The sequence below is a fragment of the Denticeps clupeoides genome, chromosome 9 (assembly GCF_900700375.1).
Source record: "Denticeps clupeoides chromosome 9, fDenClu1.1, whole genome shotgun sequence".
Lineage (NCBI taxonomy): Eukaryota > Metazoa > Chordata > Actinopteri > Clupeiformes > Denticipitidae > Denticeps > Denticeps clupeoides.
The window spans coordinates 19,673,735-19,691,959 of NC_041715.1; the positions used below are offsets into that span (position 1 = coordinate 19,673,735).

Sequence of the window (18,225 nt, forward strand, 5' to 3'; positions counted from 1 at the left end):
AAACTGTATTTGAATTATTTTAATGATTACATTTTTTCAAATTGTCGCTGTAGCGTCATTTTGGAACGAAAAGCGCGGTCAAATGTGTGAATGAAAGGAGGCGGGACTACATAACAGGATTGGCCGAAATTTTGAGCCAATCAGGACACTGAGCCGTTTCCTATAAGAAGAGCTCCGCGTGGTTCAGCGTTACTTTGTTTCCTGAACGAACATCGTAGAACGACAAGATGAGCGGACGAGGCAAGACCGGCGGTAAAGCGCGCGCTAAGGCGAAGACCCGCTCTTCCAGAGCCGGCCTGCAGTTTCCTGTGGGCCGTGTGCACAGGCTGCTGCGGAAAGGGAACTACGCGGAGCGCGTTGGTGCCGGCGCTCCTGTTTACTTGGCCGCGGTGCTCGAGTACCTGACCGCTGAGATCCTGGAGTTGGCTGGGAACGCGGCCCGCGACAACAAGAAGACCCGCATCATCCCGCGTCACCTGCAGCTCGCTGTTCGCAACGACGAGGAGCTCAACAAGCTGCTGGGCGGCGTGACCATCGCTCAGGGCGGCGTCCTGCCCAACATCCAGGCCGTGCTGCTGCCCAAGAAGACCGAGAAGGCCAAATAAAGCGCCGGAACTTCCAACGCGCATCAAAGGCTCTTTTAAGAGCCACACACTTCCTCCCAAAAGCGCAACTTCTACCTTTTTTAGTTTCTAGCTTTTTATTTACTATAAAACCATCCTGGCTTCAAAAAGTCAGAATGCAGCCGCACAAGTTATCCCACAAGCACTTGCGACATTCAGCTGATTTGCATACAAAGTCCTGGTCAGAAGATACGGACACCCCGTAGTAAAAGCGGAGTGCCCGTTATTATAATAAACTATTTCACTTGCAGATATTTGTTGAAATAATTACAGAGCCGTAAAATACCTTCCTTTAGGAATAAGGTTTTCAGTGGTTTCTCACTAGCAATTAATCTGGAATTTACCGTGCTAGTAGCCCAGTGGGTAACACAATCGCGTCTGAACCAGAAGATCCAGGTTTAAATCCCACTTACTACCATTGTGTCCCTGAGTCTTACTACTGTCTTACTACTTAGTCCCTGTAACTACTGGATAAGGGCTTCGGATAAATACAGTAAATGTAATGTACATGAATTGAGCATAAATAAGTTTTACCTTCACCACATTAATAATTATGTAGGTGTTATGAAGAGTGAACTAATAATTCATGTTAATTAGCCTGTAAGTCCCAGCAGTAAGAATGGAGGTTGGGCGGTGGTGGCTCCGCCCATTTCTCGGGCTCCGGGCGGATCGGGTATAAAGCGGCATGTCGCGCTGAACGAACTCATTCTTTCCTGGTTGAGTGAGGGAACAGTGCTGACGTCATGGCCAGAACCAAGCAGACCGCTCGCAAGTCCACCGGAGGAAAAGCTCCCAGGAAGCAGCTCGCCACAAAGGCCGCGCGTAAAAGCGCTCCGGCCACCGGCGGCGTGAAGAAGCCCCACCGCTACAGGCCTGGAACTGTCGCCCTGAGGGAGATCCGCCGCTACCAGAAATCGACTGAGCTGCTGATCCGCAAGCTGCCCTTTCAGCGCCTGGTGAGAGAAATCGCTCAGGACTTCAAGACCGACCTGCGCTTCCAGAGCTCCGCGGTCATGGCTCTCCAGGAGGCCAGCGAGGCGTATCTGGTCGGCCTGTTTGAGGACACCAATCTGTGCGCTATCCACGCCAAGAGGGTGACCATCATGCCCAAGGACATCCAGCTGGCCCGCCGCATCCGCGGAGAGCGCGCTTAACGTCACCAGCGCGACAACCAACAAAAAGGCTCTTTTAAGAGCCAATTTCATATTTCGGTAAAAGCGAATATTTCTGCACATTCAAGTTCAGGCGCTCGTTTTTATTATTTATACTTGTTCAGCAGTTATGCCTTTTATAATGTATATTTTTATAGTAGTGCCAGTGGTGAGAAGATGATAGTAAATTAGTTATGACGTCATTGATACCAAACATTACTGTTAATGCTGATCTCCAGGGGGACTAACTTGATTTAATCGCTCTGGATGAGGACGTCTGGTAAATTATTTCGTTGTGTGCTGTGTATCACAATGACAATCACTTTCACTTTATGTAAGTCGTATGTTCTCTCTGTAATAATTGCAATGCATTCAGGTATTACCGAAAGCCCGAATCCTGAGGTGTCACTGAGTAAAGCAATGTCCCCACACAGCTGCCATAGTCTGCCATTCTACTGTCACTCACCACCTCCACTGGGTCCAGATGGCATCCTAGAGTGGGATCATCCGGATCAGCCTGTTTCTGCTTCAGGTGCCATCTCTGAAGGTAAAAGGTAGACGCTCATCTAGACTCTTCTCCGTCTTGGCCCTGCGGTGGTGGAATGAACTTCCCCTCGACGTCAGAACAGCTCTGTTACTGAGTATTTTTAAACAGCAGCTCAAGACCTTCCTCTTTAGAGAATATTTAGATTAACTTGTAACTTTCTTATTATCTAACTTATGTACAGAATCCACAACAAGAGTGAATAAAAAGATTGTATTTATAGTTGGGGTCCTAATGAATCAGAACCGATCACTTCATCGACCACTCGCCTGTCACTCACCACCTCCACTGGATCCAGAGGGCATCCTAGAATGGAGCCGGCCCTCCAGATCAGCCTCTCTTCCTGTCCCCTGTAGAGCACTTATCCCGTGCTGTGCTGTTTATCCTCACTTTCACGAAAGATGTTTAAAGCCACCACAGAATCAAGGGCCCTGAGTAGTGAGTCCAGTTCATTGTTTAGATGTTATTAATTGTAGTTCCGGCGTCCATTCAAGTGACTTAATAACTTCACTCCTGAGCAAGACACTTATCCCGGTGTGTCTCCAGGGGGAGTGTCCCTGTAAATACTTCACAACACCGCTGCTAGCCTAGTGGGGTAACAGTCACCCATAAACCACATTGAGAACCCTATTTTGCAGATGTATTCACATTGAAAATTAAATGGGAATTAATAACGCTTTATTAGATCATACTACTACATGTATTAATGTAAAACGGAAGCGCGTTTTATCTGAAAACGTGTGTGGCTCTTAAAAGAGCCTTTGTGTTGTGCGGCGTTGCAGCCACGGGTTACTTGGAGCTGGTGTATTTGGTCACCGCCTTGGTTCCCTCAGACACCGCGTGTTTAGCCAGCTCTCCGGGGAGCAGCAGGCGGACGGCGGTCTGGATCTCCCTGGACGAGATGGTGGAGCGCTTGTTGTAATGAGCCAGACGAGAAGCCTCGCCAGCGATGCGCTCGAAGATGTCGTTGACGAACGAGTTCATGATGCCCATCGCCTTGGAGGAGATGCCGGTGTCGGGGTGGACCTGCTTCAGCACCTTGTACACGTAGATGGCGTAGCTCTCCTTCCTGGACTTTCTGCGCTTCTTTCCTCCCTTGGCGGCCGTCTTGGTCACGGCTTTCTTGGAGCCCTTCTTGGGCGCGGACTTGGCGGGTTCAGGCATGTTGATCGTCTCGATTCCGACCTCGAAACAACTGAAACGCTCCCCGCCACCGCCGATCCTTTTATACTCGCTGCTATGGAAACAAGCCGACGGCTCTGATTGGTGCTTTCATATTATGGAGGGAAAAGTCACGCCCATTTATCTCCTTCCATTTCCCGCTCATTTAAGACAAAGGCGGGGTTTTTATTTAATTTAAACTTGATCTAAATAATATGAAAATCACGCATTAATTTATTGGTTCTTCGTTTATTTAATGTTGCCTGAACTTTACAAGCTAGTCGTCTTGTCCTCTATTTTCCAGTTAATAATAGAAGCATATCTACATATTCACTGTATGTCATTCTAACGTTAATTTAATTCCACATAACTTAATAAAATAATGAGTCTTTGCACTCATACCTGCTGTATCCAAATATTGGTTCTAATGTAGTTTAAAAATTCTTCATACCAGCAGTTACAAAGAGCCATCCAGAGCCTCTGGAGACACTCAGGGTTTTATATATTATTATATAAGTGGCAGTTTATATTTTATTATATAAATATGCAATGGCAGTAAACGGGGTGTGAACCTGTGGTTTATAACCTTTTTGTTATTAACAACGATCCTTTCATACATTTCATAAAGTCTTAATTATTGTAGCGGACGAGCTTTGCGATGGGGAATGAAGAGACAAGGACACAAGCTCTAAGAAGTCTTTTACCAGCCAAAAACATGCACTTCAACAGGTCAGCAGTTGAGACATTAATCCAAGATTATAATATGCCGCCTCCATAATTCCAACGTTCAGGCAACAACCCATTAAATCACCGAATCCTCACCCCACAGGCAAGAGCTCTATATTATTAAAAAAAAATTATGAATTTTCCCCACATCTGCACAAGACCAGAAAGCGCTTTTACTTGTACGTGTGTGTGGCTCTTAAAAGAGCCTTTGGGCTTTTTATTCGGTTCTCTGCTCGTTTAGCCGCCGAACCCGTACAGAGTGCGACCTTGACGTTTCAGCGCGTACACGACGTCCATGGCGGTGACGGTCTTCCTCTTGGCGTGCTCGGTGTAGGTCACAGCATCGCGGATCACGTTCTCCAGGAAAACCTTCAACACGCCACGAGTCTCCTCGTAGATCAGACCAGAAATGCGCTTCACGCCACCGCGGCGAGCGAGGCGACGGATGGCGGGTTTGGTGATTCCCTGGATGTTGTCGCGGAGAACTTTGCGGTGACGCTTGGCGCCTCCTTTCCCGAGTCCCTTTCCTCCCTTTCCTCGTCCAGACATCTTGTCAGATTGTTACAAAAACTGCAACTTGCGGGAGGAAGAGACTCGCTGGGGTTTAATGTACAAAGAGAGGACCTGAGTGAAGCCAGGTCCGTGGGGTGTGTTTTTGTCTACCCGTTTTGTAATAGGCTGCACATGAAAACACGTGACAACGTCACAGCCCCGCCTCCAGTCCGGAGCGTTTTCTTCAGTTCGATACAATGTAGCGTGTTTCGTTCCGCCAAGACTACAGTCGCTCTTACTGGTTAGTTTGTAACATTTTTAACAGGAAAGTGTGTTTCAGGACATCTTCACTTCTGATAGGATCCTTCCTCACCAAAGTTACTGTATTTACCAGAAGTTTTAATAAACTTTACTTTAAACAGATTTATTTGTATTGTTTTGTTTTTCTAATTGAACGTTGAAGGTTACATTTTGTATTAAAAAAAGGTTATTTTAAATTAAACTAACTGTGGTCTCATTCTGCATTATATAAACCAGTTTTTTAATGTTTTAATTCCTAGACACCCATCACTATGAATGTGATTCTGAACCATGTTTTAGACTAACATACGCTGTACTGAACCTTACCAATATTTACACCAAGTCTGCAGTGGGTGACGGCCTGTACCTTCAGAGAACTGAGTAACAGTGGGACTGCTGCTCATGCCCCTCTTACAGACACAGAAATCATTCAAACTCTTTCAATTTTGCTTTACATAAATGGGTTAACATGTTAAAGGAAAATATTTAAAGTAAATTTTGTGACATTGTAACAAGAAAATATATTTAAGAAATACAAACCGGATTCCAAAAAATTTGGGACACTATACAAATCGAATGCAATGATGTGGAGGTGCCAACTTCTAATATTTTATTCAGAATAGAACATAAACAACAGTTTAAACTGAGAAAATGTATCATTTTAAGGGAAAAATATGTTGATTCAAAATTTCATGGTGTCAACAAATCCCCAAAAAGTTGGGACAAGGCCATTTTCACCACTGTGTGGCATCTCCCCTTCTTCTTACAACACTCTACAGACGTCTGGGGACCAAGGAGACCAGTTTCTCAAGTTTAGAAATAGGAATGCTCTCCCATTCTTGTCTAATACAGGCCTCTACCTGTTCAATCGTCTTGGGCCTTCTTTGTCGCACCTTCCTCCTTATGATGCGCCAAATGAAGATCTGGACTGCAGATCGGACACTTCATTACTAACACTTACACACGCATATGCGTACACATTGCACAAACAATACAAACATGTATAAATACATTATAATTTTTCTTCGTCTAGCACCTAACAATCTCTGAGCATGCTCTTCACTGACAAGTTTGAGCCTTATCAGGGCTCTTAGTTTGTAAACTCAATATTCTATAGAAATCGAACAAGAATTGCTGGTGTCTTCCTCTTGTAAGTCGCTTTGGATAAAAGCGTCTGCTAAATAAAGTAAAGTAAAGTAAAGTACCCGGAACCTTCTCCTACGCAGCTATTATGTTGTGATTGATGTAGAATGTGGTCTGGCATTATCTTGTTGAAAAATGCAGGGTCTTCCCTGAAAGAGATGACGTCTGGATGGGAGCATATGTTGTTCTAGAACCTGAATATATTTCTCTGCATTGATGGTGCCTTTCCAGACATTCAAGCTGCCTATGCCACACGCACTCATGCAACCCCATACCATCAGAGATGCAGCCTTCTGAACTGAGCATTGATAACAACTTGGGTTGTCCTTGTCCTCTTTGGTCTGGATGACATGACGTCCCAGATTTCCAAAAGGAACTTCAAATCGTGACTCGTCTGACCACAGAACAGTCTTCCATTTTGCCACACTCCATTTTAAATGATCCCTGGCCCAGTGAAAACGCCTGAGCTTGTGGATCTTGCTTAGAAATGGCTTCTTCTTTCCACTGTAGAGATTCAGCTGGCAATGGTGGATAGCACGGTGGATTGTGTTCACTGACAATGGTTTCTGGAAGTATTCCTGAGCCCATTCTGTGATGTCTTTTACAGTAGCATTCCTGGTTATGGTGTAGTGTCGTTTAAGGGCCCGGAGATCATGTATGGTTTTACGGCCTTGACCCTTACGCACAGAGATTGCTCCAGATTCGCTTTGGATAAAAGCGTCTGCCAAATAAAGTAAAGTAAAGTAAAGTAAAGTAAAGATTCTCTGAATCTTCGGATGATGTTATGCACAGTTGATGATGATAGATGCAAAGTCTTTGCAATTTTTTGCTGGGTAGCACCTTTTTGATATTGCTCCACTATCTTTCTGCGCAATGTTGTGGGAATTGGTGATCCTCTACCCATCTTGGCTTCTGAGAGACACTGCCACTCTGAGAAGCTCTTTTTATACCCAATCATGTTGCCAATTGACCTAATTAGTGTTAATTGGTCTTCCAGATCTTCGTTATGCTCAAATTTACATTTTCCAGCCTCTTATTGCTACTTGTTCCAACTTTTTGGGGGATTTGTTGACACCGTGAATCAACTTATTTTTCCTTTAAAATTACACATTTACTCAGATTAAACATTTGATCTGTCATCTACTATTAAAAATAAAATATTGACATTTGCCATCTCAACATCATTGCATTCAGTTTTTATTCACAATTTGTTTTTTGGAATCCGGTTTGTACTTAAAAGTAAAAAAAATGTTTAACACTTAATAATTTAAATAATTTGTTTTGATGTTATTTGCATATCGCCCATCTCACTCGTCCTGCACACTTGCATTTACATTTACAGCATTTATCAGATGCCCTTATCCAGTAGTTACAGGGACAGTCCCCCTGGAGCAACTTAGGTCTAAGTCTCCTGTTCAGGGACACAATGGTAGTAAGTGAGATTTGAACCTGGGTCTTCTGGTTCATAGGTGAGTGCGTTACCCACAACTACCACCCCACTTATTTTGATATTCATTTGTTGAGGCAGCATACAATGTCAATGATCACAGAGAACATGTGTATTAGTCATTGTCATTGTGATACACTGCAGCACAGCATATGATGCACACAATTAATGTGTCCTCTGCTTTTAACCATCACCCTTGGTGAGCAGTGGGCAGGCGCCCGGGGAGCAGTATGTGGAGACGGTGCTTTGCTCATGTCACCTTGGCAGATTGGGATTTGAACTGGAAACCTTCTGATTACAGGGCCGCTTCTTTAAGCACTAGGTCACCACTGCCCATAAAAAAATTTAAATAGTAACGTGACTGGACATTAAAGTACGAAGAAAAAATAAATAAAAGAACTACAACATCAAGTGTGAATTTGTTTTAAAGATTTTAGAAAGATTTTAAAAAGAGCCTGTGGGTCTTTGCATTGTCACCATAACATGCACCAACACCGACACCAAGCCACCAAGGGTGGGTCCTGATAGCCTCATACAGTCATGGCCTCTAGTTTTGAGAATGATACAAATACTGGTTTTCACGTTTGCTGCTTTAGTGTTTTTAGATCATTTGTCAGTCGTTTCTGTGGTGTATTGAAGTATAATTTCAAGCATTTTATAAGTTGCAAAGGCATTTATTGACAATTACATCAGGTTTATGCAAAGTGTTACTATTGCAGTGTTGGCCCTTTTTGTTTAAGACCTCTGCATTCCTTCATAATCAGTGCTTGGAGTTTGTCAGAATTTGTGTTTTTTTTCTCAATTGAATTAAATTCCGGAGAGTGGACCCAAAATGGACCCAAATTTCAATATTTTGTTCCCCAAGCCACTTAGTTCTCACTTTGGACTTATGGCACGGTGCTCTGTCATGCTGGAAAAGGCATTGATCTTCACCAAACTATTCTTGGATGGTTGGGAGAAGTTGCTGTCGGAGGATGTTTTGGTACCATTCTTTTATCATGGCTGTGTTCTTAGTCAAAACGGTGAGTGACTCCACTCCCATGAATGAGAAACAGCCCCACACATGAATGATCTCAGGATGCTTAGCTGTTGGCATGAGACTGGACTGATGGTGGCTCTCACCTTTTTTCCTCCGGACAATCATTTATCCAGACGCCCCAAACAAGCTTTTCATTAAAAAAAAGACCAATCCTTGTACTTTCTGCAGAATATCAGTCTGTCATTGATGTTATTCTTGGGGAGAAGTTTTCTCTCCAAAAGTTTTTGCCTCACTGTGGGTGCAGATGCACTCACACCTGTCAGCTGCCATTCCTGAACAAGCTGGTGGCACCCAAATCCCACAGGTGAATCATCTTTTGGAGATGGTCCTGGGCTTAGTGGACTTTTTTGGGCACCCTGGAGTGAACTTCTCTCCTTAAAGATTTTGATGATCTAATAAATAGTTAATTTACTTTACAGAGCCCAGATAAGGCCTAACTTGTCAGCAATTAGCAAAATAGTTGATTTAAGTTCAATCTTAGTAGCAGCAAAAATCCTTGCCTGTGAAGGCCTTTTTATGCAACACAATGATGACAGCATCAAGGATTTGAACTCCGAGCGGCTACCGGGAGCCAGTGGAGAGAGGTGAGAAGAGGCGTGACATGGCTGTGTTTTGGCTGATTGAAGATGAGACGGGCTGCCACATTTTGGACCATCTGGAGTGGTTTTATGGTGACTGCAGAAGCTCCAGCCAGGAGAGAGTTACAATAGTCGAGTTTAGAGATGACCATTGCTTGGACAAGGAGCTGCGTAGCCTGTTGTGAAAGAAAAGGTCTAATCTAGCAAATGTTGTAGAGAGTGAACCTGCAGGATCTGGAGATCGCAGCAACGTGTTGGTTCAGACTCAGTTTGTCGTCAATAGGGATGTCACGATTAAGCGGTTTCACGATTAACCGCGATTTAAAACGGCACGGTTAATTAATCGTAAAGGCTCCTCAACACCGTGTTACTGTTGGCGCTCTTAAAAACGTAGATTCTGACAATGCTATCAACAGCTTGGTGGCACTCGCCCAGAACAAAAACGTTTTACCACCAGGAGTGCACTTCCGCTAGAAATCAGACAGTACAAGCATGACGGCTCACTTGACTGCGTTAAACAATGGCAGAGACAAAAGCTGAAAATGCTTTATTTCCACAAAAAAAGCGATTGAAGTCTGCCATATGGGAGTTTTTTGGATACCCCAAGAATACAGAGGGTCACATTCAAGACGATGGGTCACGCACATGCAAAACATGCCACAAGAAAGTTTCGGCAAAAGGAGGTAATAACTCGAACTCGAACACCTGAGGGATCATCATCCAGCTTTATACGCCCAAGTAAAGGTAATACAAAATAACTGATTTAAACTGTTAGTAGTGAGTTATTTAATGAATTGGAGGTAATTAAATATAAATGTGTCACATTTCACTAGGGGTGGGGTAAAAAAAACAATTCTTAGATGCATCGTAACTCGGGTGTGCACACACACACACACACACATACACACACACCTAGGAACTTCGTCTTGGACCAAGCTGGTGTTAAATGTAATATAAATTGATAGAACTGAAGCAAGCACTCCAGACAAAAGAGCACTCCAATCCTGTAGCCTTTGAATATGTTTATTTAAATAATATGTAAGCTTAAATTTAATTCTAATGAAAGACTGTTTATTTTTGTTTTAACTATAATGCATCACGGTTTACATTATTATTTATGTTCCAAAAGGCAGTACCCATTTGATTATGTTCCATTTATGCACAGTATTGTTTGTTTATGGTTTTTGTCTTTTTTTTTAAACACAGCAGTAAATAAAACCTCTAAATAATGTGATTGTCTACATTGTGAAATAATCGTGATAATCGTGAAACCGTGATTATTTCCCAGACGATAACCGTACCATCAAAATCTATAATTGTGACATCCCTAGTCGTCAATCCCAAATCCAAGGCTTTTTGCAGACACCGTGGGTGTTAACAGTAGCGAGCCAATTTGAATTGAGAGGTTTTGCTGAGGGGAGTTGTTACCCGAAAAGATCAGAATCTCAGTTTTGGATAGGTTGAGTTGGAGGTGACATCGATTCCGATATGTCTGAGACACAGGCCGAGATTTTTGTTGCAATAGTGGTATCTGGTGGGAAAGACAAATAGTGCTGGGTGTCATCAGCGTAGGAGTGAAAAGAGAAGCCATGTGATTGGATGATGTGACCAAGTGAGCGAGTGTATATTGAGAAGGGGACCAAATAGAAGGGGACCAAAGACAGAGCCTTGTGGAACCCCTATGGTTACCCTAGAGAGGGCAGATGTCTCACCTCCCCATGATACCTTGAAAGACCGGTCTTGAAGAGGTGAACCCATTTAGTACAGTTTCTGTAATTCCTAAATCTGAGAGTGTGGTGAGAAGAATTTCATGATTAACTGTGTCAAAGGCAGCAGATAGATCAAGTAGGATGAGGATGATTTGCGGGCAGCTCTTGCAGCACAAAGGTCATCCATCATTGCCAGGAGGGAGGTTTCAGTCGAATGTCATTTGTCATCTGGTCAATGTACTTAAGCAAAGCTCAACAATTTCTCTTCTTGTACCTTTATACCAGGAGCATGATAGGAAACCAACTCCAACTAAAAGAAGACTTTAACCAGCAGCGCTGACTTATGAAATAAACCAGTTACAATTATTATGATAAAGACTATGCAATTTTAAACAATTATGCATTTTTAAAGCTTTAAACTATATTTAATTATTTCACCAAAAAATAAATGTCTTTGTAGCTGCTGAAGAGCAGATGATCTGAAGCTGTGTTTTATTTGGTAGCTTTGTAGACATGCCTACTTTTATGATCATGCAGCTAATTGTTAGAAATGTTATTTGTGTTTATTGGACCATTTTAACCGTCCTTCATACTCGCTTGTTTGAGCTACTGTATGTTGTTAGAAGTTTAAACATTGTTCCTTAATGTAGGTATAGAGGAGCACAAAATTATTTGACTCCTCCCCCTTTCTTTTCTGTGATAGGGGGTCTGTAATAGGGCAGAGGGCTCAAAATGGCGTCTATTTGGGACAAGAGAGAAGTGTGGTGTGAAGCGAGAAGGAAGTGGTGTGAAGTGAAGGAATGTGACCAGAAGACAAGAAAAGAACATAGACTTGAATCACAACTCAACTGACCAGAACAGCTTAATGTGTGTTTGTCTGTTTATATACATTTTTTTGTAATAAATGGTTAACCATAAGTGCAATTGCGTCGTTTGGAGTTTCTGCTCCCTTTTCTCATTCGTTATGTCCCTGACCCTAGAACAGGGATAACACAATGTTATAAAGCCTCCTATATATTTTAAATAATTATTATATATTCAATTAAATCATGACTAGGAAAAGCCTGAAACCTGGTTGGCATTATCATTCTTAATTAAGTTGGCCTAATTTAATTTTTAACCTACAACGATACATCAATTAAACAATGATTTCATTTATCCTGTAAATTATATTTGACTTTGAGGAACGCGTGAGTGAAATATAACAATTTAAATTTTGAAAAAATAACGATAGCCATAATCATGTAACTATATCTGTAATAATGTAACTATATATATTTAAAATTAATACAGTCTGTAATTTTACAATTAGATAAGTCAATAACGAAAGCTAATTAATCATATATGACCCATAAGTAACATCACCTGAAATCCTGGCTGATTAAAATAATTTAAAACTATATATAATGTAATTAATTCTATTAAACATCTTGATTTTTTTGATGCAACGTGGGTCCGCACTGATAGGAAAGTGCAATGCATTCAGAGAGCCGGTTGAAGTTGTCATACAGACTCCACCCTCAATCGTAATTCCCTGTTGGATATCCTTGTTTCCATGTCAGCGCACTGGGAGTAAATGATGTATACCCACCTCCTTATATCTAAGGGCACAACACATTTTCACTCAGCAACTGTAAATTCACATTAAACATCAAACATCAGTGTTTAACAGACACGGTGTTTGGCAGCACCAACTTCATAGCTGAAGAAGACAACCACATCCAGTGCTTGTCACGACTGCCGAGTGCATCAGCTCATGTTCCCCCTCCCTGGCTGCTTCCTTTTACACAAAAAGTGTTTGCGTTCATTCTTCCCCAGTCCTCTGGCTCCTCCTCAGCTCCTACTGATTCCGCATGTGCACCCATGGACCAGGGCCCTGATAGTGCTTCATCGGCCTTGGTCCCAGCCACACCGCTCAGGAGTGCACCATCTACCCACAGGGCTCTTGGCATCATTTAACAAGGCCTTTACAGCTGCAGGGCAATGGATAATGTCGTTGTGGGAGAGCAGAAAATCTGGCTTGGCCTGTCGGGGCTGAGGAGACAAGATACGTAACCACTCTGAATCTGCACAAAGCCCATGTTGCTCTGCATCAGCAAATAAAAGCTCACAGAGATGCATGTGAGACAACATGTTGCACATCAGCACCAGTGTGCTCTCCACACTCCGGATCATGATCATCAGTGCTAGCAGACTGTTTCTATCGGAACTATCTGTGACTGGTACGCCATACAGGAAATTCTTCTCACCACACTCTCAAATTTAGGAATTACAGGAACTGTACTATCACCTCCCCAGTTATGCTTCCTTGCAAACAGTGGATCCATTTCTTAGTAGGAGGCAGTGGTGGCCTAGCGGTTAAGGAAACATCCCTGTAATCATAAGGTTGCCGGTTCAAATCCCACTGCTCACCCAGGGTGATGGGTTAAATGCAGAGGACTGTGTGCACTGTGTGCTGTGCTGCTGCATATCACGTGACAATCACTTCACTTTACTTTAGTGTTAAGCAGGTTTAACTAAAATCCTAGCACAGGATTTTTAGTGAGCCATTCAGCTATTGCCCGCTTTGTTGCAACTTGGTGTGACTGACAGGATCTGCTATTTCCTGTTTTTTCCACTGATTACCCACATCCACCATAAGTCTTAACTTATATTATTAGGCCCAGCTGCCACCATGCTGGTCTTCCTTGGTATGTTTAATATGGAAGAGCCTGTAGAAGCTAAATGGCTGGGAACGAAACTCAGCCCAGATGGACTTGCATTCAAGTTGCTGAGTACGTATCAGTATGCTGGCACAGAAATAAAGTGAAAGTGAAGTGATTGTCATTGTGAGACACATAACAAAATATGGTCTCTGCATTTAACTCGGCATCACCCTTGTTGAACAGTGGGCAGCCATGAAAGGCGCCCAGGGAGCAGTGTGTGGGGACGGTGCTTTGCTCAGTGGCTGTCATGTCCGCAAGCTGAACGAAGCGCAGAAATGGGATATACTGGGAACAATAATTTATTAACAATAACACAAATGAAAATGGCATGAGAGCAAAAAAAAAAAAAGAAACAGGCAGGCTTGTGGCGATTGACAGGATCTGAAAAACATACAAGATGTAGGTTATAGATTCCTCTTCAATGTCGAAGCCCTGGACTGTCTGCTGCATTCCAGTTTTATGGCGTCGCGATCCACTAAGCCCAAATGGTGCAAGGTGAAAGGGATCGGAACTCCCAAATCAGTGCATGGGCAGCTGTTGTGACAGCCTCATGGCCCAGGGGCATCACAGTGGCACCTAATAGATCTGAAGTAACATTGACGGTAGCTTAGCATTTTAGTGGATTTTACACTAATGTTAAAAGTTGGTAAATGACAAAATGTTTGAAAGGTTTTAAAATATTGTACACTTTTTGCAATGCTAAACTTGCCAATGAAAACTTGTTTCATAACATTTTTCATTTATCTTGATTGTTTCCATTTGTTTTTTTTTTTGCCTTTTGCCACTGAAGGATTTCATTGTTCATGGATGTGTATTATGTACACTTACTGTCAACTTCATAGAGTGGTATCAGGTTTGGCCCAGTTTTACCTTCGGGGCACAAATTCAGCATGGTGTTGGGAACCTTCCTCAGATACTTTGGACAATGCAGTAGCTGAACATCCATCCATCTGTCATCCATTCATGATACATTTACAGCATTTATCAGACGCCCTTATCCAGACCGACTTACAACCAGTAGTTACAGGGACAGTCTCCCTGTCTTGCTCAGGGACACAATGGTAGTAAGGGGGATTCGAACCCGGGTCTTCTGGTTCACAGGCGAGTGTGTTACCCACTAGGCTACTACCACCCTGCCGGGATTTGGGATGATACACATCCCAAATGTGTTCAATTGCATGAGGATCTCAAGTAGGTGATGCACAATTGTTACTAATTGGCCTATAGCGTGGCAAAGACACACTGGATCCAAGTATTCATGTGGGTTGCACCAAATTCTGACCCAGCTCAAACCAAGACACCATGTGAAGTTTTTTTAATCTTCTATTGACCAATTCTATTGCATGTTCAAACTGTAGCCTCAATTTCCTGTTCAAGTAAATTGGTGATCAAATGCACTTTATAATTTTCATTGTCAACACTGTTACATGCGGCTTTCGGTAATACCGGAATAGTTAGTCCCCCTGGAGAAGATCAGCATTAACAGTAATGTGGCGTCATAACTAATTTACTATCATCTTCTCACCTCTGGCATTACTATAAAAATATACATTATAAAGGCATAACAAGTATAAATAATAAAAACGAGCGCCTGAACTTGAATGTGCAGAAATATTCGCTTTTACAAAAAAGCTGAAATTGGCTCTTAAAAGAGCCTTTTTGTTAGTTGTCGCATGTCGCGCTGGTGACGTTAAGCGCGCTCTCCGCGGATGCGGCGGGCCAGCTGGATGTCCTTGGGCATGATGGTCACCCTCTTGGCGTGGATGGCGCACAGGTTTGTGTCCTCGAACAGGCCGACCAGATACGCCTCGCTGGCCTCCTGGAGAGCCATGACCGCCGAGCTCTGGAAGCGCAGGTCGGTCTTGAAGTCCTGAGCGATTTCTCTCACCAGGCGCTGGAAGGGCAGCTTGCGGATCAGCAGCTCAGTCGATTTCTGGTAGCGGCGGATCTCCCTCAGGGCGACAGTTCCAGGCCTGTAGCGGTGGGGCTTCTTCACGCCGCCGGTGGCCGGAGCGCTTTTACGCGCGGCCTTTGTGGCGAGCTGCTTCCTGGGAGCTTTTCCTCCGGTGGACTTGCGAGCGGTCTGCTTGGTTCTGGCCATGACGTCAGCACTGTTCCCTCACTCAACCAGGAAAGAATGAGTTCGTTCAGCGCGACATGCCGCTTTATACCCGATCCGCCCGGAACCCGACAAATGGGCGGAGCCACCACCGCCCCACCTCCATTCTTACTGCTGGGACTTACAGGCTAATTAACATGAATAATTATTAGTTTACTCTTCATAACACCTACATAATTATTAATGTGGTGAAGGTAAAAATTATTTATGCTCAATTTATATACATTACATTTACAGTATTTATCCGACGCCCTTATCCAGTAGTTACAGGGACTAAGTAGTTAGTGTCTAACTCAGGGACACAATGGTAGTAAGTGGGATTTGAACCTGGGCCTTCTGGTTCAGACGCGATTGTGTTACTCACTGGGCTACTAGCACGGTAAATTCCAGATTAATTGCTAGTGAGAAACCGCGGAAAACTTTATTCCTAAAGGTGTTTTACAGCTCTGTAATTATTTCAACAAATATCTGCAAGTGAAATAGTTTATTATAATAACGGGCACTCCGCTTTTACTACGGGGTGTCCGTATCTTCTGACCAGGACTTTGTATGCATATCAGCCGAATGTCGCAAGTGCTTGTGGGACAACTTGTGCGGCTGCATTCTAGACTTATTTCAAGCCTTTGTCGGCGTTCCTGGTTCTAGCAAATAAAAAAAACTAGAAACTAAAAAAAGGCAGAAGTTGCGCTTTTGGGATAAGTTGCGTGGCTCTTAAAAGAGCCTTTGATGCGCGTTGGAAGTGTCGGCGCTTTATTTGGCCTTCTCGGTCTTCTTGGGCAGCAGCACGGCCTGGATGTTGGGCAGGACGCCGCCCTGAGCGATGGTCACGCCGCCCAGCAGCTTGTTGAGCTCCTCGTCGTTGCGCACAGCGAGCTGCAGGTGACGCGGGATGATGCGGGTCTTCTTGTTGTCGCGGGCCGCGTTCCCAGCCAACTCCAGGATCTCAGCGGTCAGGTACTCGAGCACCGCGGCCAAGTAAACAGGAGCGCCGGCACCAACGCGCTCCGCGTAGTTCCCTTTCCGCAGCAGCCTGTGCACACGGCCCACAGGAAACTGCAGGCCGGCTCTGGAAGAGCGGGTCTTCGCCTTAGCGCGCGCTTTACCGCCGGTCTTGCCTCGTCCGCTCATCTTGTCGTTCTACGATGTTCGTTCAGGAAACAAAGTAACGCTGAACCACGCGGAGCTCTTCTTATAGGAAACGGCTCAGTGTCCTGATTGGCTCAAAATTTCGGCCAATCCTGTTATGTAGTCCCGCCTCCTTTCATTCACACATTTGAAATCGCTTTTCGTTCCAAAGCCAAAATGGCACTTCAGTGAGACAATTTGAAATATTGGTTTTTGAAATCATTGAAATAATTCATATACAGTCTGAGTGGACTGTATTCTTATTCAGAGGAACAGGAACAGTTCTAGTTCCGAACTTCATTAAGGCAAGGCACCATGAATAACCAATTTCCTTACCCGCTAGGCCCCCAGTGTGTGAAGAAAAAAACGAATTCTAAAAACCTCACGCATTAATATTAACAGCTAATACAATATACATACATACAGTATAAATTTCCACCTCATTATGAAATTTAAAATGACCCAAAGCCCTAAAGATACTGACAGAATAATATCATTGGAAACTATTTTTCTTCATCTGTAGTACAAGACTATTTTGTGACACTACTAATTTTTGCCACTGACACTGACAGGACTGATTGCTTTTGTAAGGTTTTCCAGAACAAGCTGCTGCAGCATGTCAGTTTGCCTATCTTCTCTCTCCACACAGCTCTCGGTCAGTTGGACAACCACCCCCATGTGACCAGCAGCCAAAATGGCCTCTAGGCCTTCTAGCAGCTCATCAAAAACTTTGGGGAACTATGGGAAAGGAAATGATTAGGATTCTAAAATCCTAAAAGCTTTAGATGCATACCATCTTGAGCTTGGTTCAGGCTTTTAGTTTCTGTATGGGAAAGTTTGCAATGGGATGGAGTGCAAGTTCACCAGCTGGTCCTTGAGGTGGTTCTTACAGAGGTCACGAAGCAATGCCTTATGAGATATCTGAATTACAGTTTCAAGTAGGTGACGTGAGGCTTGATCTTTAAAAGATACAAAGAGTGGACTGAAAGAAACCAAACAGGGAACAAAATCTTTACAAACGCATTCACAAAAATGAACATATATGAAAACAAGGACAGAAGTGGGTCCAAACCTGACTCCAGGGGCTGACCTGACAGAAGACAGATAATGCCTTAATGCCTTTAGTAAGCTGCTTCGTCTTTTTCTGAGACGAATTGTCAACAGAATCTGAAGGACGTGGCTGGCATTTGTGTCGGTAACACACACATGAGAAAGGAGAAAGGTTAAGGACAGACTACAGACTGCACAGATATTCTGGAAAACTTTATTTCACATGCCCTGATGAATGCCTGTGTATTGCTAATTAGTGTTGGAATTGTATGGTCCATCATAATCACATATATAATAAAAGAAAAAAAACTTT

At 43.4% G+C, this 18,225-nt stretch overlaps 5 protein-coding genes across 5 annotated transcripts; 1 reads left to right on the plus strand and 4 right to left on the minus strand.

Moving 5' to 3' along the window:
• The first annotated feature begins 96 nt into the window (after positions 1–96).
• LOC114796823 (histone H2A-like) lies at positions 97–605 on the plus strand. The gene has a single exon (XM_028991313.1). It carries the CDS (start codon positions 228–230, stop codon positions 603–605), a length of 378 nt encoding a protein of 125 aa, XP_028847146.1. The 5' UTR covers positions 97–227.
• Positions 606–3,081: 2,476 nt separating this feature from the next.
• Positions 3,082–3,495, minus strand: LOC114796825 (histone H2B). Its single transcript, XM_028991314.1, has one exon. It carries the CDS (start codon positions 3,480–3,482, stop codon positions 3,108–3,110), a length of 375 nt encoding a protein of 124 aa, XP_028847147.1. The 5' UTR covers positions 3,483–3,495; the 3' UTR covers positions 3,082–3,107.
• Positions 3,496–4,366: 871 nt separating this feature from the next.
• On the minus strand, positions 4,367–4,791 carry LOC114796828 (histone H4). The gene has a single exon (XM_028991318.1). It carries the CDS (start codon positions 4,752–4,754, stop codon positions 4,443–4,445), a length of 312 nt encoding a protein of 103 aa, XP_028847151.1. The 5' UTR covers positions 4,755–4,791; the 3' UTR covers positions 4,367–4,442.
• A 10,517-nt stretch (positions 4,792–15,308) lies between these two features.
• Positions 15,309–15,719, minus strand: LOC114796821 (histone H3). The gene has a single exon (XM_028991311.1). It carries the CDS (start codon positions 15,717–15,719, stop codon positions 15,309–15,311), a length of 411 nt encoding a protein of 136 aa, XP_028847144.1.
• Positions 15,720–16,487: 768 nt separating this feature from the next.
• LOC114796822 (histone H2A-like) lies at positions 16,488–16,996 on the minus strand. Its single transcript, XM_028991312.1, has one exon. The coding sequence runs from the start codon at positions 16,863–16,865 to the stop codon at positions 16,488–16,490; it is 378 nt and encodes a 125-aa protein (XP_028847145.1). The 5' UTR covers positions 16,866–16,996.
• Positions 16,997–18,225: the final 1,229 nt, after the last annotated feature.